The sequence below is a fragment of the Lagopus muta genome, chromosome 2 (genome assembly GCF_023343835.1).
Source record: "Lagopus muta isolate bLagMut1 chromosome 2, bLagMut1 primary, whole genome shotgun sequence".
Taxonomy (NCBI): domain Eukaryota; kingdom Metazoa; phylum Chordata; class Aves; order Galliformes; family Phasianidae; genus Lagopus; species Lagopus muta.
Genome location: NC_064434.1, coordinates 61,433,756 through 61,457,827, shown reverse-complemented (window position 1 = coordinate 61,457,827; position 24,072 = coordinate 61,433,756). Strand labels below are relative to the sequence as shown.

The window sequence follows — 24,072 nt, the reverse complement described above, 5'->3', positions numbered from 1 at the left end:
ACATTGTTCAAACTAATGAAAGACCCATTGGTTAAATGAAATGTTAAAATGTGAAACAGTATTAAATACAGTATCGTCTTCCTTGATGTACAGTTAGACGTCTAAGCAATGACATTAGCTATGGTATTGTATTGATTTCAATAAGGACTGTAGCTTGATTACAGTTAGGATTGCTTTAGGTGCTATTCTACAAACAAAATACCATTTTTGAAAATTTGAAGTTGGAAAAAGGAAATATAGGTTCAAATCAAATTAGAACATTATCACCTGCATAAGAACTGTGAAAAAGGATGAGTTGAACCTTACAAAGATCAGCAGAAGAGTTCTGGTCCAGCAGAAGAGTTACAGAACATTTTTGTTTTGACCAAAGTGGGAACGTATATCTACTTTTCTTATAGAGAGTTGTAAGATGATTTCAGTGCCTGGAGATATTCCATTTCTAAATGGAGATATTCCATTTAGCTTTACTAGAAAGCAAATCAGATAACCAGTCAAAGCTTTTATTTCTTTGTAAAACATTAATTAATGATTTCAGCCTTTCTCTCACCTTGTTTAGAGCTCAGCTTATAAAACCAGGCAATTGGTTGAGGACAGGTACCACAGCTTTTTTTGCTGCTGTTAAGTGTGACCTAATAAGCATGATTTCCAAAAAAGACTTTTTTTTCCTCCTTTTTCCCCTGTATATATTGTATTTTTATGTGGTTGAGACTTTTCCTTCTTTCTTGATTTTTTTTTTTTTCCTTCATGTGAAATATCTTGTAGTAGACATAGAACAGCCTGTATCATACTCAAGGAAATGAAAATTAAATGCTCTTTCATGCTGAGATTGAGTTGCATTTCTGTTCTCCCTCTTTACCTCAGTCCAGGAGAATATATATAAATATATACAGTTACTAAATAATAATTTTGTCTATTTGAGACAGTATATAGTCAGCTGTCTATAATAACAAGTTTACCATTCAGCTGCTTATTTTGATTGGATCCTATTTTTGTAGCATTAGAGAACAGATGTTCCTGGTGTAATCCGATAGTCATTTTTACCCTATTTTCTAATTTGTAGTCAAGGATAGATGATTTGATGAGACCAAGGCTGCTGTCAAACCTCTACCATACCCTACCTCAAGCAAATCGCTTGACCTGAAAGAAAGAACAAACAGTTCTGCAGTAAAATTGTTTCGTTTTGTGCTGTACCTTAGTTGCATTTAGATGAATACCAAGCACCAGTCTCCTTATCCTTGCTGAACTTTGCCTATGGCTGGAAAATAATTTGATAGCAGGCTTGAGAATATACTTGATACTTATTTTTAAAGGAAAAATGAAGGGAAGAGTTGGCATTAACAAATTATGGTAAGCTAAAAACTTGTGTAGAAAGAATTGAGCCACAGAGCATAATAAAGGAGGAAATGGAGCTCTGAAAGACAAGGTGCTGGTATCAAACTTAGTTGCACCAGATTGGTAATAGAAGAATTTGTCATGAAAAAAAATGTGGTTTTTTGCATGTATTAATTAGGGATTGGAGTTAGGGATTGATTTATCCCTGATGTACAATTACATTAATATTTTTTGCTTCTATTTTATTTGGTTTTTCTTTTCTAAACTGTCCCAAGTTGTGGTAAATGTCTGAAAAAGCTGTGCGGAGAGGTCCTTTTCATTCTATAAACTTATAGCCATTTGATGCTTCAGCAGCACAACGAACACACAGATCACATGAATTTCTCTTACTAAGAACAAGAAATTCAAGTTACTTATTCATATTTGTCTGTTCCCTTTTGTGGCTGTTTTGATTGTTAATTTTTAAAAATTATTCTATAGATGTTTTCATTTTTGTGATAATATTCTTAATATTTTGAAGTACCTGTATAAATGTGTGCTGTGAATTTTTAGCGTTATTAACATCTTTTAATAAGTAATGACAGCATTGTTCCTGAGATGTTAGGTGCTGTATTAAATGCTCAGTGAAACATATGATAAAATATTATAGGCAATTTGTAATGCCTGTTGTTTAAGATCATGTGTAACTTTGTCCTTATTTTCCCTCTGGTTTTACAGGGCACAATGACTACATGTGTCCTGCCACTAACCAGTGTACTATTGACAAGAACAGAAGAAAGAGTTGCCAGGCCTGCCGACTAAGAAAATGCTATGAAGTGGGAATGATGAAAGGTGGTATGTACACTGCAGTCAACAAATCCTCAGCATTGGTGTCTGCCTTCTTGTCTTTTAACTTCATTGGACAGATGATACAGTTCGTAAGCAGGAATATTTTTTTTTTCCTGAGCTGAAGTATATTAAATCAAAGAACATTTAAATAAAAAATAAAAGCAGCTCAAATCCTATGTTTTCATTCTCAGCCAAATTTACATCAAAATTTGGACTTTGATGGACCTATTATTCTTCTGTTAATATTTTTAATGCATGATTTTTTGGGTCTCTGTTTGTAGAAGCCAGATTGTGATGAAAGAAACTTAAGATTTTGTAGCATTTTGCAGTTCAGTGTGAAAAGCACTGGTAATCTCAGATCAGTCCATATTTGTTAAAAAACAGCAGCAATAACAAAGCAGAAACCTGTGAATATCCAATACTTATTCATTTAGTTCTTGAAAGGAAAGTTAGTTCCTTTATTCCAGTACTGTCCACATACTGTTGATGTGAACTAATTTTAACAAAACTGAAAGGCTCGCTTATTTAATGTAAACTGGACTAGATGCCAATTCATTGGAAGATAGGTAAGTAGTAAATGATGTCAGAGAAGAAGAATTATTCACTGAATGCCTCAGCTGAAGTGGCATACCAGTGAATTATTTTATACATATACTCAGTCATAAAGTTTTGGAGGCAAAATTAGAAAAACTAACAGTGCAGAATAATTGCCATAGTGTGTTCCTAGATGGAAGAGTTCTTTTTTGTAACATATTTTTGGATCCATCGTGATACCTGCTTTTCTCCTCTGTGTTACAGTATTGTGTATTTCATAGAATCATTAAGGTTGGAAAAGACCTCTGAGATCATCTAGTTCAACTGTCCACCTACTTCCAATATTGCTTACCGTGTCCCCAAGTATTACATCTACCCTTTCCTCAAACACCTCCAGGGATGGTGACTCCACCACCTACCTGGGCAGCCTTTTCCATTGCCTCACCACTCTTTTGGAGATAGTCTTAATATCCAATCTGAATCTCCCCTGGTGCAACTTGAGGCTGCTCCCTCTTGTCCTATCATTAATTATCTGGGAGAAGAGGCTGACCCCCAACTTCCCACAGTTTCCCTTGAGGAAGTTGTACAAGACAATAAGGTCTCCACTGAACCTCATTTTCCCCAGCCTAAACAATCCCAGTTCCCTCAGCTGCAATATTTGACAATTTGACAACTGACGATATTTGTCAAAAGCAGAGAGAAGTCAAGTCCTAAGAATCTATATTTCAGATGAATAGGAAATCATGAAAACATTTGCTCCAAATCAGAAGAAAACTTTATAATAGACCACTAAAAATTCAGATTGCTTTTATTAATGAGGAATTCACTGGCTTTATTGAAACCTATTTTAATGCAAAAAGTTTGCAAAGCAGTAAGCATTCAGAAGAGAAAGGAATAGAACACATTTTACGTGAGGAAGAAACTAATTGTTAAATTAGAGATTAGAGATTGATCCTTTTTTTTTTTTTTCTGGCATACCTAATGTTTACTTATTCCATGATGAGCAGACCATATGGGAACAAGAGAAAGGAGTACCTCTTCATGTCTATAGTTCACAGATCACATAGCAGTTTCTAAATCCAGCGGTGCAGTTGGCTAAGACAGGTTTGGGAATCCTGGGAGAAAGATTAAAGGGGAAAAGGTAAAGGTGCTGTTGTCCTTTGATGTTGTATATGCATTTTTCTCAAATCAAGAATTAGAAGGGAGCTGAGACTGATTTTATTACTCTCTGTGTTGTGATGTAGGCATTTGGAAGATGTTTAATCCTTTTTTAAATTTTAATCCTTGATTGTAGCAATTTTTTTCCATAAAGTTGTGTATCTCTAGCTTTTTCTTTCTTAATATCTTGGTGATTACTTTTAATAGTCAAATTTATGCAATCAGTATGACAGCTACAGTTTGGAGAAATTAAGATTTCAGACGAATCAAACTAATATAAGAAAATGTAATGCATAAATTTACCACATAGCCTATTCCAGATAAATCATTAAAGTATGTTAAAATACATCATTGTTTTATGATGATTCTATTATGTCTTTCATTTGGCATGTCTCCATCCATTTATGCTTGTATGTTTTTAATTAATGAGCTACTCTACCAGTCTAATGTTTTTCCTGTCTGTTCTGTGAGATACGGATTGTAACATTTTTGACTGTTCTGTATATATTTTTTTTCAATCTCATAAAAAAGATTGCTGTTTTTTCAAAGTTTTCTTTCTGAAATAGCTGTTCTGAAGTTTGTTTTTTACAGTGGTCAGTTTAGTAAAGTATTATAGACTTCATTCTTTCCTTTTACAGTAATATAAGATTTCTTATCCAACAACAAAAAAAAATAAACAACAAAACAAGCAAAGAGGTGAGATAAACATAAAAGCAAACAACTAAATTTGCATGTTGCAAACAAGGAGAGTAGATATATAATTTTTTCCTGCTCCTGTAGGACCACTGATAATTCACTGAAGTTCACCACTGGTTCATAAGTGAGAGTTTAAGAATATGAATTTTATGAAGCCTGCAAAAAAAAAATTCTTGAAATCCTTGTTACAGGTTACAAATTTGGCATACCTGCAGATGAAATGTTCAAGACAGGTAAAGTTTTGCAGGATAAAGTAAAGCATTCAGAATTCTGCTGCAGGAGACAGAAATTCTTACCTCCAGATAGTTCTTGGTAATTGTCATATTCCTCTCACATGAAGATAAAAGTGCTTATTTTTGGTATACCATCTGGTTAACTTCTAAACTGTTAACTTTTAAATGTTTTTGTTGTTGTTGTTTTGATTTGTTTGTTTTGATCGTGCATTTGAAAAAAAGAAATTGTAATATCTCACTTTTATATTTTCATCTACAATTGTTAGTTACATGATTTTTGTTATGGTTTACAGCTTTTAGACACAGTTGAATACTTCTGTAGCTTTTCTTTTCTTTGAATGAATCTCAATTTTCCTTCTTCTCTGAGATTTCTTCTTAGCTGAGATTTCTTACTAGGATGTGTGTTCATCTATTGTTTAAGTTCTGAGCAATAGCCAATATTATTGAATAACAATAACTACAAGGAGAACTAGGCAAATTATTGTTTATTTTTTCCTGGTTAAACATAAGTTATGTAACTGTGGTTTCTGAGTTATTACTTCAAGAAAGTTACTTAATTAAATATAGTATTTAAGAAGTTAATGTATTCTCTTTTTATTGGAGTAGACACCATTGAAATATCTTTAGGCATTCTTTCAAAAAGTGGAGGCTTCAAGTGGCTCTTGAAGTCAACTGTAGGAACATTTATTTATGAGTTTGTGTGGAAAAATAATTTTTTCACCCGGCTTTTCTTTAGTCTTCCAAAAACTTCTTCCAGTACTGCAGAGCTTTTTTCCTTTCTATCCTCTATGTTTGTTTGTTTATGCATCGATTACTGTGTTGTTTGGAGATACAATTAGACTGATAGATTCTCTGTTGCAGTTAGCATCTGAGGCAGGGATTATAGCTGCTAGATTTTATCCAAGCTTTTTCTGAACAAGGCTTTAAAATCACATGCTACGACTTAGACCATGCACTTTCATGTTTGTATGTGAGGATAAAGTGTTCTCACAGAATTATCTCCTTATCATGTGCTTCTTCTGGTTGACAGCAAGAAGGAATAACGTTGCTTTTTTCTTATGATATTTATGAAGACTGCTTTTGTTCTGTTTTGTAGAGCTGTATGCTAGCTTAATATTTCACAGTGTGTGGGGTCCTGCAACATACTCCCAGACTCCAAATGGAGTTCTTACAGTTGTTTCAGTCCTTAAGCTTCAACTGTGTATATGGTCCAGGTGATCTCTGCTCCAATATACATCTCCACTTCTCTGTTTAATAACTTGTCTTCAAATAGTTCCATTCTTGGAAATCAAAACCACTTTATTTTAATTTCTTTTTATTTTTATTTTTCAATAAAATAAGAAAAAATATTTCAATTAATCACTTAAATATTTTGTATACATTTTGATAAATGGATCTGAATTTCTGGCTATAAGAATGCTACTTTGTTCTGTTCATATTATATATGACCACAGACTTAACATCAAGTATCCTGTTGAATCAGAGCAACTTGGTGCTAATGAAATCAAAATTAACCACTTTAAATACTGTATCCACAATGACAAATCAGTTATTTCCTTGGTAAGATATTCTTAGCCACTCTGAGACCCACATAATTTATCAGCTGTCTGATGTCTTTCCAATCTTGAGTCATATGAAATGTGGTGATTGAGGATTTTAGAGCTCATGTGCTAGATACATCTGGTGATCATACGATCTGGGATGTTTATTATCTTTCAATAGCCTGAATCCAATGTTGTAGAGAGAAGATTCTGAGTTTGGGAGTGTCATTTCTGAGAACTATGAAATTACTGTGTAGTTGAAACCTATGTACTGTACTACTCCTCCAAGACGTTATCTAGGAAGCTTTCAGAGATTGGTGTAGTGCAGCCCAGGGAAGAAAAGTTGGTTTGATGTACCAGTCTGCCATAACTACAAGCCAGATACTTGTAAAAAACATTTACTTCTAGTCTCTGGAAAGAATAAACAAATTCCTATTTTCAAGTTTTCTCTTACATTCTCTTGAACTTGTTACCTGTTACCTACCTCTAATGATACGGGAATTCAGTCTGGAGAAATTCAGAGTCACAGTAGTGCGTAAGATCAAAACAAATTTTTACAGAGAAAATAAAAAGCACTCAGCAAATTTACCTTCTGCTCAGAGAAGAACCTTACTCTTTTTTTTTTGTCTTTAAATGGAGAAAGCTATGCTTTCTTACTGAATACTATATTTGCTCATGTTAAAAGCCTTCCTCTCCCCCCAGTAGATAAATAAAACATATAGAAAAAGCTAGAAAGTTAATAAAATCATTCTCAAGAGCAGAGGTAATCTATGTCTGATGCAACAACTGGAACGTTTCCAGGCTTTCTGGTTTTCTGTATAATTATCTTCTAATGAAATATTGTATCAAAAATAGAAATTAGTGAATGAAGGCAAATGGCTTACCAATGTGAAACTATTTTCGTTTGTCCAAACAGAACCTTTTTGATTTTATTGGACATGCTGTTCTGTACTCAACCAAATAACTGCGTAGGTGGGGTCTGATAAATGTATGAGAAAATGTACATTTTTAATATATAGTTGATGGACTGCAAGCATGTACTCAAGCAGCATTTGAGGAAAAGTTTTGTGAGTTTAGAATGGTCTCTTGGAAAAAAAGATGAAGTTAAAACCTGGCTTTTTAGTGAAACATGAACACTTTTGCAAATATGCTTTATCTTCTCATTCCAAGCTAGAAGGAATACCAGGAGGGATCTTTGTCTGCTCAAAGATGGCTAAACACTGCATTCAGACTAAATTGATTAAGATTTTTTCCAGCTAGGCCATGAAAATCTCCAAAGGCTGAGATTTTATGGCCCCATCTGACAACCTGTTTCGTGCTTGTTTATACTCCATAGCTATCCACCAGCTACCCATTCACCAGTACCTGAGGTATTTTTCAGCCGAGCTGCGCTTAATCCTTTTGTCCTCCAGCTCATATTGGTAATGGGGATTGCTTTAACCCGTGTACCAGATCTTGCATTTGGATTTGTTGAACCTCATGATGTTCACCTGGGCTCACTGCTCAAGCCTGTCAAGATCCCTCTGAATGGCATCCTGTCCCTCTGGTGTGCTGACCTCACCCCACAGCTTGGTGTCATCAGCAAACTTGCTGAGGGTGCACTCGACCCCATTGTCTGTGTCACTGATGAAGATATTAAACAGTATTGGACCTGATATTGACCCTTTGGGGGTGCTACTCATCAACCATGACTAATGTCTGGTTCTTCTAAAGGATTCACTGTGAACCCTGGAATGCTTGTAGATTCACTATAAAGACTACATAGCAATGAGGTTGCAGCCATTCTTATTCTAGCCAAAACTTACTATGATTTGTGCAGGAGTGTCAGCACTGGAGGTGATTCTGTTGAATGATGGATTAATTGAACTTCTGTTGCTTCTCTTGTGCATCTCCTCTAGCACTCTTTAAAATGTGCTATGAAGAAAAAATGCCAAAATACGTTAGGAAGTAGCATGTCTTGCACCTTTATCTCTAATTAGCAGATCATTAGATTTCAAGCTGTGAATTATGAATAGTCATTAGAGATCATAAATTACATTTATTTGATTGCTATCAGCATTTCTGGTCACCAGGTCTCCAAAAGCTTTACATGAAGACCAGTTTTATGATCTTATGATTGTATGACTACTTCTATGATTATAGCTGATGGGACACTTGGGCAATGTGACCCTTAAAGTGACTTGATCACTGAGCAAGGTCAAGCTGGAACAGTCTCTGAGCAACCTGATCTAGCTATAGATGTCTCTGTTCAATGAAGGGGAGTTAGACCTTTAAGGGTTCCTGAACTGAAATGATTCTGTGAGCAAACTGGTGGAGCACTGGGCTCTGTTACTCCCCACTGCTGCCTCTCTCTCCCTATCTCTCTATTTTAACAGTGGCAGCATTGATTGTAGAGAAAAAGTTATTTTCTGTAAATGATTGAGAACCATTTTTGAAACAAACAAAAAAAAAACAAACCACAAAATTCTGTGATAGAATCATAAAATATCCTGAGTTGGAAGGTACCCATAAGGATCACCAAGTCCCTTGATTTTTATTTTTGATTATCTAACTTAAGCCAAAATTATGCCAGTTTTCTTTTTTTTTTTTTTTTCATGTACTAGATGATGTGCTATCATCTGATATTACCCTTGTCCAACAGAATTTAATGACAAAACAGAGGAGCTACATTCAGGTCCAATACTTTGTGAAGTAATCAAACAAGGAAGTGTCCTGAATTGGTGAAGGCCCTTTAAAATCTTGGTGTCAGTGAACTGTCATGACAGTAGGAGGAAAAACAAATATTGAGGTACACCAGATTCTGCTTAGCTCACAAAAATTAAAGAGCCTGTCCAAGCCTATTCTCAGAGCAATATTTGCCTACCAATGTAGATTGGCAAAAAACTATTGCTTTGGAAGAATACAATGTTCAGTGACTAGGTCCAATTACAGCTTGATGATGGAGTTGCAATAGTTCAGTTTCTTTAAATGAATGAAATCATCACACTCAAAAACTATATATTAAACAAATAAACGAATGGCTTAATTATAAACATGATATCCAAAATAATTTGTATTGTTTCCAGTGTTAGCAACTGGAAAGACATGTCATTTGCCAATTTTCTGCTAATTTAATCAGACACTGCCATTCTCCTCCTCTTACTATTTTTGTGTCTGTCAGCCTGTTGATCAGGCCCTGTAAAAATTTGTCTGATGAGAAATATTAATACTCCATGGCATTTATCAACAATGATTTTAACTTCCATACCACCATCTTGTGGTACTTTACTGAAAAATTTTGCATAATCTAAATTCTAATTGAATTTAGGATCAGTTATATTCAGTAACACTTTAGAGATATCTCAGATTCTGCAATAAAACTTGTGCAGTTTTATGGAAAAAAATTAAATATGGAATTGTTCAAAGCACTTGATGGATGGACTACTTACTGAGTGGATAAGGAATTGACTCAATGGTCTCATTTGAAGAGTTGTGGTCAACAATCTGCGTCCACCAGTGACAAGTTGTGACACTTTGTTAATAGTACCAGCACTATTTATCATCTTTATCCTCAACATGAACAGTGGGGTGCTGGACACGCTCAGCAAGTTTGTAAATGACAAATCTTGGGAAGTCCAGGAAGGTCAAGCCTGTTTTTTTGCTTAGGACTGCCCTGACTGATGTGCTGCACATTACATCATCATGCTGTACACATCATGTACAGCAACAACACATCATCAGTAGGGTAAAACTAACCTGTCTCATGATGGTCTAGCACATCAGTCAGGGCAGTCCTAAGCACAAAAACAGGCTGAGCAATGAGTAAGTAGAGAGCAGTCCTGGGGAGAAAGACTTGGGGGTGTTGATGAATGAAAAATTAGACATGAGCTGTCAGTGTGCACTTGCAGCCCAGAAAGCCAACTCTGTCCTTGGCTGCATTAAAGAAGTGTGGCCAGTGAGTCAAAGAAAGTAATTCTCTTTAACTCCGCTCTTGTGAGATCCCACCTAGGTTCCTGCATTTGGTTCTGAGGCTCCCAGTGTAAGAACATGGACCTGTTGAAGTGAATCTAAAGAATAAGGAAGATGATCAGAGGGCTGGGGCACCTCTTTTATGAAGGAAGGTTAGGGAGCTGGGGTTGTTCAGCGTGGAGAGGGTTCTGAAAGAACTCATGAGAGGCTTTGCATTATCTAGTGGGGGCCTTCAAGAAGTCTGTAGAATCTCTTTATTGGGGAGTATAGCCATAGAACAAAGTGTACTGGTTTTAAACTAAAAGAGAGTAGATTTAGATTAGACATAACTATGAAATTCTTCACTGTGAGCATAAAAAGGCACAAGAGCAGATTACTCAGAGAAGGTATGAATGTCCCATTGCCAGAAGTGTTCAAGGCCAGGCTTTAGGGGGCTTTGAGCTGTGTGATCTAGCAGGAGATGTTTCTGCTCATTGCAGCTGTGGTCAGAACTAGGTGATCTTTAAGGTCCCTTCTAAATTAAACCATTCTATGATTGTATGAATTCTATGATTTGAAGCAATTGCAAACCCACCTGTATTTTCAGCACAATATACATTTCTGTTTGATATTCTAAAATAAATGGTTAGGAAATAAACAGTAGGATAATTATATGAATCAAATTCAAAAGAAGAAATTTTTCAAACCTGTAAAATTTGAATTTGGAAAATGATGTTATTTTCCTGAGACCAAACAATGTTTCTGCTGAGAGAACCAAGTGGAAAAACAAAACAAAAGTAACCCCCTAAATATCAAAGCTTTAAAAAATCTCTTTGGAAAGACCCTAATTCTGAGGTATGTTACATCATTAGGACCTAGACTGCAATCATAGCTAAAGCAAGTCTCCATCCTTTTTAAATTTATCAAGACTGTAACTATATTCCTGACATCTGCTTATGTGCAGCAGCTTTAGAGGAGCTTCTTTAAGGCCTTAAAGAAACATTAAAAAAATAATGACTTCATCATATGTAATGAGGTCTGTCTAAAAAGAAAAATAACTGTAAGAGGTCCTAAGGAGACAGCTAGCTTGCATGCATGCACGTAAGACAATTTTTTGATGACTGTAAAGCCAGTCACACTCTGGTGATACTCAGGTTTGCATTCATAAAGGCACTTCTGGCTTGTTCACACTGTTATTCTTTGCCAGACTGTTACTTTTGTGCCTTTCTATCAATGACAACAATGATATTAGTGTAAGCCTGGGCACAGTTCCAGAGCTGCTCTGCAGCATTTTAGAAAATAAGTCCTGTATGAAGATACCTGAGACTGGACTTTTGATTTCTAGTCTCTTCAACTGTCAGTTTCAGATTCCCCCATTCTCCATATAAACCCTTTCTGGCATAGAAAAATCTAGAATTTCTTCCTTTGTGAATACTGATGTGATCATGTAGCTTCTCTGCTTTGGCTGTGCTTTTCTGCATGTTCCTTGAATGCTCTACTCATCAACTGGACACGGACCCTGTATCAGTTTTAGACTGAAATTGTATCAAAGACACTTCTACATACCACCCTGAGATGTCTAAGGATTACCAATTATGGTCTAAGTGTTACTTTTAATTTCCTCATTTACTCAAAGTATGATTTTAAATCTTTTTACTCTGTTTTTAGTCAGTAAAATTCTTCTTTTATGGCACAAAAATATCTTGGCTTAGTTTTATCAAGTGAGCTGGTTTTTCAGTCTTAGTGTCAAAAAAAGGTTTACTGAGTTTTATGAAATCCCTTCCCATTTATCGCAAATAATCAAGTCTTTAATTATTTATTAATTTATTTTAAATTTATTCCTGAAATAAAAGCATAAAAATAAATTTGGGCAGAGCATATCTTCCAAATTCAGAATGTTATGTTCAGCTTCACTCAGTGCATCACCCTTTGCAGGGTGACAAGAAGCCAGTGCAGATGAATTAAAGCTATTGCTGTCCTTTAGATTCTGATTTATTTGTAAGCATCTAAGCATGCTTACATTTGTTAAATGTCCTGTATTAGGTTAAACATTCATCATATCCTTGTTTTACATAACAAGGCAGGTCTGGAATAAGTTTAATGTGAAAAACAAACAAACCAAAAATAATCCTACAGAGAGATTCTATGGCACAGACAATTAAAACCAAAGGTGCTATATTTGTTTATATTAACCTTTGATGGATTCTTCTCTCCCACATGTTTGATCTGTACCTCTCAAAGACATACCAATGTCTAATGTATTCACAAGTTCAGCTTTGTTTCAGCATGATGTTAAAAAGAACTTCTTGTTGACTGTCCTGAACCTTCTGCGGGGTGTTTTCCTTTGATACTGTCTTGAATTAAAGAAGAGCGAGCGTTGGTTTTTTATTCATCTTGCTACTCCCAATCTGTAATCTTGTACCTGACTTGCAAGACAAGCAGACCTAATCAATTTAGCGGTTTCTCATACCAAGTTTGTTTCACTGTTCAGATCATCTTACACGTCTCTCACTTATTAGATCTTTTTCAGTTGTTTTATATTTTAGAGAATTTTTAAAATGGGAAGAACAGAACTGCATGTAGCGTTCATTACGGTGTGCCTCGTGAGTTAATATAATCTGATTTATTAAGATGCTTTGTTCTCTCTTCCTCTCTTGGTAACTTCTAGCATTCTGTTTACTTTCTAAACTAACTTATCTGATGTTTTTATAGTATTATTATAACCCCAAGATAATATTTTTGAATTATGTCTACTCTAAGACCATCTAATTTTTTTTACGTTGCACAGTAGAGGATCCAAGAATACTTTTAACTCTTCAAAGGAAAACTGCTGCATGAGCAGCTGTAGAATTTGGAATGTGGGAAAGTTAGCAAATGTTTAGTGTATATGAACCATGTGTTTTTCATTACATGATTATTTATTTATGTTTTGAAGTGTAATTTTAATTCAATAACATTACAGTGAAATAAAGCATACTACCAAATATATTTGTTGCAGAAAGTATGCATATTACTGAGTAGTCCATGCATACTGACAGAGTAGTCCGATGAAGCAAGCTATCAATGAGACTAACTCCAGGATGGCATTGTTCCAAAACAAGTCATTTTTTTCTTAATAGCAAGAATCTCCCCCTCATCTTCTAAACAGAAATAGTTTAGTGGTAGTAGGTATTATTGAGTGAAAAATGGGAACAGCGGTGCACTTCAGACTTTTGGCTTACAACTAGTTTAACTAATGGGAAAATATAGAGAGGTTAAGTAGTAAGGGTGATGAAAGATCTATGGAACTTGCTGTATATGGAAAGATTTCTAGAATAGAATCAGGAGGCCTGCTAGGTATTAAAAGAATTAGAGAGATTAATCTTCAAGTACAAATTCATTGAACATATTACTGTTTTCAAAGAAAGAGGCATACTGATCTATAGATGCTCTCTTTATCATTGAGAGAGCACACCTGCTGGTAGGATCTAAAAGCCATTAATCTGAGGAAGAAATTATATAAAGAAATACTGGATTTGAGAAAAAAAACAATAACAACAACAAAAACTGGAAACCTAATAGATTATATTTTTTGTGGTGTGAAAAAAAGGTGATCAAAGGTTGTCCTTTCTCTCCCCCACCCACCAGGAAGATCTGTATTCATTATTTTAAGGGCCAACAGATTTCAAAGTTTTTGTTTGTTTGTTTGTTCATTTAATTTTTCCTTCTCCTCAGTTTCTTGAATAGTTTGCCCCATCCTTCTTATTCTTTTTGTTTTATACTGGGACTAGAGCTGCATATTGTGCAGGAATTCCAGAATAACCCTTGTGGCTATCCAGCATTAGTAAATTAGAAATTGAAGTTAGGGGACTGCTACCTCCAAGGCTCTTTCTAGTCCTCCTGCCATTTTGAGAGACATTTGGAGAGGCTTAGTAGCTGAAGTTCTTTTTTCCACATGGAAGAAGCTGATACTGCAGATTATTTATTTTTCTTTCAATTTCAGAGATGTAAGTTGGATTTTTGGAGGGAAATACTGTGGCAAGTGTCTAATCTGGTGGGCCAGCTTCTTCACTTCTTTTCTCTACAAGAAAGTGAAGGAGAGAAAGTAAGGGTGTTCTACCTCCTATGCTTATAAAGTATGATTTTGTCTTCTACTGACCTTCTGCTAGGACTAATGAACTGTGGAAACAGTGGGAGCAGAGTGGTCCCTATATGGACTACCCACACAACTGGTCTGGTAGGCTCTATCCACCCAACAGCCATGAAATCCTTGGTGTGATTGCAAGCTTGGTATACACATCATTGTCTGCCTCTTCTTCATGGCTCAGTTCCTTGTGTGCCTTCATTTTATACTCATCTTGCTTTTAGCCAATTTTAAGTATTTAACTCAGCCTCAAAATGCCTGTTCCTCCTCCACTCAAAGCCAGCATTTATTCTTTCTTTATGGTTGGAGTACACATGGGCTTTATTTGCTTGTAACCTTTCCACAAAAGAGATTCTACTCTACTGTAAAGGTTTAGGTGGTGTTGTTCTAATTAGTATGGCTGACTCGATAACTTCCAAAGGTTCAGGGTCATTCAGTGCTAAGCATGTTGCAGAAATGTGCAGTAATGACTAATACAATTTCTGTTCCAGTTGTTACTGACTTTTGACGGTAGGTCTCCCACACTAGATTTGAGGTGGAAATTATCTTCCCTTTTCTTTTTTTCTTTTTATCTGGTTGTGCAGCAATCTTTATTGCTGTATAAGGCCATCTTATGATGGTAACTTTTCTGGGTGTTTCTTACCTAACTAGGAAGATCACGTGCTCCACAGTAATAGGTTGGTGTTTAGTTAGAATTGGTAAACTTGAGGAAAGCTTTCTTTTGAGAGCTATTTCTATGATACATGTAGGCCAGCTCAGGTCATGAAGTTGCTATTAATGAATTGTTGAACAGTTACATACTAGAGGTTAGGACATGACATTAAGGTTTGTGCTGTAAAAAATATTTACTTATTTCCAGTTACTGCCTATTTCTGATACTATACTTTTTAAAATACTTTTTCTCTCCAACTACTCATGTAAGATTCCACATATAGGAAGAAGCCTTGACAAAGTAAACCAGGAGTTAATACTCCACTGGCCTATCAACAGCAGCTCCTAATTGGCTGAGGTCAAATTTATGTAATGCCTGTGTTCAAAGAAAGGAGTTCATTATATTCTTGTGTGTCTTTAGGAATCCGGAAAGACCGCAGAGGTGGTGGGCGAATGATGAAACAGAAACGTCAAAGAGAGGAACAGGATTCCAGGAACGGGGAGGCTTCTTCTACAGAGCTGCGAGCTCCCACCCTTTGGACAAGTCCACTAGTGGTTAAACATAACAAGAAGAACAGTCCAGCCCTGTCTCTGACAGCAGAACAGATGGTCAGTGCCTTGCTGGAAGCTGAGCCACCCATAGTTTATTCTGAATATGACCCCAATAGACCATTCAACGAAGCATCTATGATGACCCTGTTGACCAACCTTGCAGACAGAGAATTAGTGCACATGATCAACTGGGCAAAGAGAGTTCCAGGTAAGGAAAGAAAGCCCCAATGAACTATAAAAAGCTCAATGTGGAAAAAAAAAAAAAAAAAAAAAAAAAAGAAAAAAGTTCAACATATACAACAAATACATTAAGTCTATTTTCCCTGCACTATTAAGTATTGTACAGTTTTGGGAATGTTTTCCAATTTAAAAAAAAAGCAACACAAAAAAACCAGAAAAACTTAAAGCTGAAGTAGAATAATAAAAGTGGAATCTAGTCTATTTGATCTAATTATATTCATTATCTAGACTCCTTTTGAAATTAAGGTTGCTCAGCTATTTGAAATATCTGCCATTAAATCAGCATTTCCAACAAGAGCAGTAATATTATTATTATTTATCTGTAAATTTACCTTTTTGTCTGTAAGTTAGAGACCTTCCCTAAATTTTTTATCTGAAAAATCATACAGAAACACAATTTTTTTTTTTCCTGAGTACTTTTTTTTTCCATTTGAACTGAAAGTTTTTATCACTTTGTCACATCTTGGTTGCTTAGCTTTAACCTCTCAGCTCTAGAAGAGAATTTTAGAATTATGAGACCATTTTGGTTGAATATACATTGCACATTCCATCATATGGTTTAATTAATTATGAATGAAATGAGATGACAGTTTTGTAATTAAGGTACATCATCTTTTAAAATGTCAGTCTACAAGGTTTAATTTCAGAAATTAACATTTTAATGCTTATTAAAAATGTATTGCACATATTGTAATTTTACTTTACATAGGCAGCATACACAGTAATATATACTTTAAAGTTCACTGGAATTTTGATCTCTTAAATTTTTACTGTAGCTGTTTATTTCATTAAAACTGTGTAGCTGCCTTACAAAGGAATATTAGGGAACACTTCTGCATCTCTCACTCACTGTTACAGAGTGCATTACCTCAACAGCATTGCTTGAGTTATGCCATTTTTCTAGTTTTCTTCATTTAAACTTAGCAAGACTCTTTCTGGCAAATCATTAACCCATAAAATCCGAGTCTTTTCCAGTCCTCATGGGTTCCTTCTTATCACTTTTCACATGTCACTCTGTGGGCTCCAGCTATGATCAAGAAGAACCTGTGAGTTTTCCATTTCTCATCATACATTATAAGAAATCACCTGAGAATTTCATATTTTTGTTTCTTTTTTTATAAAGCTGCAGTGTTTAAGGCCTGAATCACAGCCTGTTCAATTCAAGAACAAGTTATCCTGTTAATTTGGTGTGCTTTGGATCATGTCTTAATAGTTTTGAAAGATAAACATATGTCCTTAGTGTTAAATACAATACAAAACCAGATAAATTCAAATGACATTTCTCCTGATTTTAGAGACATAATTAATCTAACTCTGTTACAAACTATCAATTTAAATGGAACATGAATATGCTACATTCTAAATTCATTATGTTTTCCATCTGGAAACAATTATCTTCTATGATATTTTATTTGGATAGTTAATGTAATTAATCAAATTATAGCAACAGTGTTAGGAACTTAGATATATTTTTTGTCCAGAGATCTCCATAAAACTAGTTGTCACAAAACAATTACATTCACTAAAGATCAAAAATCAGCTTACTTTATCAAATACGTTTGTTTCCTAAGAAAACTTCGGAATGTATCAACTATTTATGTACATCCAAAGTATTTTATTTGCCTGTTAAGTGCTAGAATAGCTCCTACAGAGGAACTAATACTGTGTATATATACAAGAATAAGCACTCTAACAGGTAAATTTTGATATAAAATAGGAGAACTCAATTAAAAAAGAGTAAAAAAGAAATAAAGGTATTAGTTACAGATAATAGATCACAGAAGTAACAATCACCTTTCAAAGATAGGGCTCTTGCTTGGACTGTTTGCTGAAGTTTCCTTCTGCTGTAATGTGCTTGCAATAACTTTCAGAGAAACATGGCTGCCAATGTAAGTTATATTTTCATCTCTGCAGCATGTTGCTTTTGAATACTATTTTATTACTAGAAAATATATAATACTGCTTAGAGAGGATTTTCATATACATTATACGTAAACAGAGAAATGAACTCACTATTTTTTCTGTTAAGTATTTTGTACAACTGCATTGTGGGATTCTGCTCAGTTATTTTCTCAGCTGATTTACTGAGGTTCCAAGCTTCAGAAGCCAGGGTAAAAGCATCTTTTTTTCTGAAGAGCAAATGCTTTTTACCAGAAGCAATAAGTGGTTGCAAGAAACATCTATGTACACCTCTCAAGCCTTGGAAACATTATACAAGTTCATTTACTTAACTGCAGGCTCTTAGTTGATGGAAAAGCAGGAGCAAAGGAGTTTGAGGCTTGAGAGCATATTTGTTGAGAACAGAAGAAACTGATATTAAAAGTGCAGAGACTCAGTGAAGATGCAGCATAAAACTAAGTGTAAAGACTTTTGGGATCATGTTTAGAGTTTATATTTCCATGCAGTCTTTAAGAAGAGCAAGTGTGTCAAGGCAACTAGTGAAGTCCTTATTTTGGTCAGGCAGTCTTTCTGGTGGTAGAGAAGAAGAAACAGCTCTTCAAAAAAAATTGACTGGGTAGAAGTACATCTATTCTACAAAAAGTACTAATGAAGATGAAATTGTAATGGGCTGCCTAGTATAACACAGGCAAAGATCTGTTGCAGATCCATGCTGAGGAGAGTCTCCAAAACAAAGAGAGTATCTTAGCAGACATGTCCTGATTTGGAAGATGACAACTGATACAAATTTTTACTTTATCTATCTTGTTCACTATTAGTTCAAACTTTTGTCTTACTGTTGACATATTGACTTAAATTGACTCTGCAATCTTGATGAAGTTAACAAATTGCTGTGGAAAAGAGAACTTGTAGCAGGTTGTCGTACATAAATTTACAGAACAGTCTTTGGTATTGAAGTATAAAACAATTGTTAATTGAAGTCATAACAAATTTCTCCCATGACAATGCACTTCATAATATGCCAAGCTGTTTTAATTTTCCTTTGAAACCTTGGCCACTGATACGAATCGGTTTGCCAGATGACATGCAAAAAACTTGTACAGTGTCCTATGACATACACAAAAAATTCAAATGCCTCGTAGGACTTTTCTTTACATGGCCTAATGGGTATTTTGGCTTAAATCCTGCCAGATGGACTCTTTAAGACAGTAGTGGTGCCTTATGATTAACCCAGCCAGATGGAATAATGAGCAGCTGCACACCAGGCAGGTGCAAACAGATTGCAATAGGTTAGACTTTCTATACATACGTAAATTGAGCCTGTTACCAGTTAATAGGGACAAATTGCTAAAAATCACATGTAAACAGGAATCAGAGTAGTTAAGTAACCATGTTGCTTATTTTGAATCGTGTATTACCTATAAACATGATTTTCTATTTTCTTCTTGGCTTGCATAATATCTTGGGATATGCTACCACCTTCAATTTTATAGATGGAGGGTTTTTTCTTTTTTAGCTTAGCAAATTTTTCTTGCAGTTTCCTATGCAATGAGCAAACCCATTGCTTTCCTTTTCTATGGAAATGCTGATATGCAAAAGGAATTTACTTGCTATGTTTCATTATTCACTTACTGTGTATATTGTAATATCTCTATCTGCCGTTCTGTATTCTCGAAAGGAAGCTGGTGTTGTCAGTGTAATGGTCAACAGTTTTACCGTGGAGAGGCTCTCGAGGTGATAAAAGACAGTGAGTTCACACAGTGAGCTTATGGTAAAGAGTGTAGCTTTAAGGAGGTTTTACTGTAAGGGTGAAATCTTTGGCACTGCTGCTACAGTCTTGTATAACTATTTACTACAAGTACAGTAACTGTACAACATAATAGGCCGAAAATGGTACACTGGGCATACAAGCTTTGAAGTTCTGAGATGATTCACAGTGCTGTACTTATTTTATGGCTTCATGAACCGAGGAGATAAACATTTTGGCACTGATTTTTTTTTCATTTCAAAGCCACAGAAGTTGCTATTTTCTTAAGATATTGTTTTCTTATTTGACCTTCTAAACTGCTCTGTTTGTTAAGTTAGGAACAGTGTGTAAAAAGGCCAACAATAGCCACAATTTTACACTGTACTTCAGTGACACCAAACCTTGTGGGGAAAAAAAAGTGAGCTCATAGTGGAAAGAAAGCAGTCTTTAACAGGAATGATGTGTCTTAATAGCTCTAGATGTGTTTAGGTGTGAGGCAGTTTTCAGAGTTTATAAGTTTAGTGGTCCTCCTGGTAGTGATTTACACTTGGCTTAAAAAAGGAACTGCTTGATATAGCTGTAATATTGTTTTAAAATAAACCTCCCATAGTATCTGCCTTATAGTGTATTCTTCTTTGACTAGTGGGTTTACTGTCAAGATTTGTAACAACGTTATCAGAAAAAAAACCTTCTGCTTATCAGCTACTTTAATCTGTTGAAGTGATAGTCTGACTGCTCCCCTGACTTTATAGGGTGAAAATAAAGGAGGCAAATACACCTGTAAGTGAAAGAGAAATGATAGCCCAGTGCCTGGATCTTACTTTATGGATGCTTCTTGTTAAATTAATTTCTGTGAAGTTTCAATTAACTGCCATGAGTGTAAGAGATAAGAATCAATCCTTATAATGAAACAAAGTAGTCACTTATTGTTTGAATTCAATTCATGATCGTCTTAGACAGCAGAGTAAGTTAAAACTATTGAATATAAAATGAAAACTTTCTATCTATTTTCTCAATCTGGGAGGAATCATTAGTCTTTCATGTCTATACTTTGTTAAAAAACAAACAAGCTCCCTTTCTGTCCACTTCCTCCAGCTTCTGGCTGCTGTATGAGGCACTTTAGCTTTTACTGTGAGTATTTATAGATTTGTCTTTTTCTGTTAGTGCTTTTGAAATGCAGGAAGGTGTATTTTGTCTTGCAGAGAAATTGAAGTAGAGACTGTGTGGTGCAGTGGTTTGTTGTCAGAAGCCCAAGGAGAAGACACTGATACTAAAAGACAGGGAGAATTGGAGGGAGTTATATGCATTGAGAGCTTGTGTCATACTGCAAAAAGCCAAAGTGGAGGAGGAACCGTTCAGCAGAAATGTTCTGAAAAGTACTTAGGCTTTGGCTGCAGGGATATGTGGGATCAAAAATATAAACAGACAGTGCTTTCAATAGCTGATATAATAAGATAGAAGACAGTAATTGCAAGAGAAAAATGGGCCAGAGTTTGAGTAACAACTGTGATATTAGAAATATAAGAGGTATCCTAATGCAATGATTTTCAAACTCTGGGGAGTCCCTAGGAGTGTAGAGAAGTGCATCAGGGCTAAGGTTAGCAATCTGACCATCATCAAAGATTCTCCAGCAGAGAGAAAAAGTAGACAGTAAATGGAACAGGATCAGAGGAAAAAGATAGGTTCATCTGTCTAGTTCTCAGCTATATTAACTTCCCGGGACTCTTATTCATTCTTGGGCTCCTGATGGAGGACAGAAATTTGCTCAGCTGCACTTTGAAGATGAACTGTTTGGTTGTTTCCTTTCCCCCCCACTACTAGAAGAGCCTTGAGATATTGTCTACTTGCTATCCCAGTGCAAGTCTTCTAAGCTATAGTCATCAAGCTTCATGCCACACTCTTCCCCCAGGAGCTTCATGGTAGTGTGGAGTAGAAGTATGAGAATATGTTCAAGCTGGGTAACTCACTTTCCAAACATGGGAAACAGAGTGAGGAGGGAAAAAGTAGTTAATTAGAAATCCACTGCCCCAGGTTGACTTTTCATCATGAAGGTTTCTATACTTAGATTAAGTCTTTTAGGTGTATGAATAGTTGGCTGTTAATAACATTAAATATCTGTTCTTTCTATCACATTTTTTCATCCCTAAATTTTTAACATGAAGTTACATCTTGACTGAATTTCTGAAATGACATTTAAAATTAAAATTTTCTGATGTTACTCTTCAGGGTTAGAGTGGTATACTGTGTGCACTACTAGTCACTGCCCAGCCTGGACCTGAGCACTTCTGAGGTACAGCCCAAGACTTATCTGTGTGACTTGTGAGAGGCTTTTGAGATAAGAGAGATGTGTGTTGGTATGGGAGAAGTTTTGGTAGGGAAATTTTGCTGAAAGCAATATGCCCAAGAAACGTAGAGAAAGATGAACTGAGGCAGTTAACTAGATCACAGGCACCAATACATGAGGATGAGTCAAAAGTGAAGTGAAATATTTTTATGTACACAAATTAATGAAAATTACTATTTGTTTCCTTCCTCTATTTGAGGCATAGGCAGTGTTCTTCAAGCCCATCAACATCCTCAGCTTGCCATATGGATAACTATAAGGAACATGGTACAGAGATAAATACATATAGATAGAAATGCTGTATTGCTTTGGCATGATTAGAGGTAAATCACTGGTCTTCTTTGACCAGGTAGTGACTGATTCTCCAGTTTCCTTGTTGCACAAAGACCTTTATCTAAACGCTTCCCTTGCTATGTCTGAAAACGTATTCCGCTTGTTGGTTTACATGGTACGAATATTTATAGATTTCATTAGGCGATGCTCCTAATCAGAAATAAATGAAGTCTTTGAATAAGCTCAGAAGTATATCCTGGAGGGTTTTCTAATGCATAGCTTGCAACATTTAATAATTTTTTAATTTTTAGTAAATTTTCTCATAAAGTCCTAAAGATAATTGTGCAGCTTTCCAGATTACATTTCTTTGTCCAGAAGAATGAGATTCTAAAATATAAGTCATGAATTGATGCTGTTATGAGTGCATTTGCTTGTATTCATTTTTAGCAAAGCTCTGTGACTAGTTAAGATCTCTACTTGTAGAGAAGGGAGGTGATATTTTTTTCAATAGCATTATAAATGCCAGTTATTCATTCTTGCATTGTAACTCCTAGAAAGTGTTATATTGTCCTCTCTTTCACAGAGGTGACTGCATAGAGAGGTGACTGTCAAAAACTGTTAAATGAAGCATGTTATACAGCCTTCTAGGCATCTCAGATTTACAAAAGCTATAATAAGATAAAAATTTATAAATTGATAAAAATCACAGAAACTGCCTTTTTCTTGTTCTTCACAGCTGTAGTTATAACTGTCTGCGCATAGAATGAAAAAATGGCTGTGGTTCTTCTAATTAAATTTGTTTTTGTTACGATGGAGGTGAATACATGTGTTTCAGATATATGTGTTTCTGATATTTAGAAAAATGGAAACTAGACAACAACATTTTTTCATGATATTTATGCAATAAATCAATAAAAGTAGAAAAATATACCAGTATGTCATTTTAAATGCTATAATATTTGGTCTCTCAGAGAAGTTTTACTTCCCTTTGTTTCTGGAAGCAAATAGTTTGAAAAACAATTAGTAAAGGCTTCCAAAGTCACCCACTTATTAGTTCAGCACAATAAGTGTCTTCTATTTTTGGTAATTTTTCAATTTTAAATAGCTTCATTTAGAGCTCAAATATATATTTTCATCTAAATATCTCTGAAATGTATGTATATTTAAATAGAAATTTAAATCTGAATATGAACTTATCTGTAAATCTCTGTTTCTACAAGTATGCATGTATCTAAATACATTTCATAAGATTATATGAAGTTCTTTTTGTACATAGTGGTTTGGACACCAGGACCCAAAATGCTATTACAAGGCTGACTCTGCTCAGCCCTTTTGTATTTGATTTCCAAGGTATAATATACGTTTAAGTAATCTTATTTACCTTTTTTGTCATATAGTGATGGATAGAAAACAACACCCAACAGTAAGAAGGATCTAACATTCTTTTAACAAAAAAAATCCTTGCATAATGGAGTTAATTGTACACTCAGTAACGTGTATGCGCATTTCATAATAAAAATTAGAAGCTGGAATTCTATTGATTTTTGGCAAGACACAAATATAAACATCTGTAGCAATATTTTTGATATTTTTAGCCAAAACTTAACAACATGAAATGCTTAAATTGTAATATTTTATTTCTAAATCTAGTGAACCTTTTATAAAAACATTTTCTGGTATGTTCCATTACTTGATAAGTACTTTACACTCTTGGATGAATGTATCTGTCTTTGAGGTTTCAGCTATGCTGAGCCCTGGTGCTTTCCAAGAAACACTCATTAATTTCCACTCTAAGTAAACAGTAAGTAATAATCCTTCCTGATTTATTTATTTCTTAAAATAATTTACAAAAAGAATATGCAATTGTTGGAAAGCACTGATGCGATATGTATGCGCATGCACACATACTCATTGTTCCCTGTTCACATAATTCACATAAATTGCCCCTTTTTACTTGATACTTAATAACTTCAGTCTAATTCTTTTAATTGCTC

At 35.0% G+C, this 24,072-nt stretch overlaps 1 protein-coding gene across 1 annotated transcript in view; it reads left to right on the top strand.

The window, feature by feature from the left end:
- Positions 1-24,072, top strand: part of ESR1 (estrogen receptor 1) — a 174,706-nt gene that overhangs the window by 107,424 nt on the left and 43,210 nt on the right. The window contains 2 exon segments of the mRNA XM_048936161.1: positions 2,050-2,166; positions 15,445-15,783. Coding sequence (XP_048792118.1) covers positions 2,050-2,166; positions 15,445-15,783 — 456 coding nt within the window.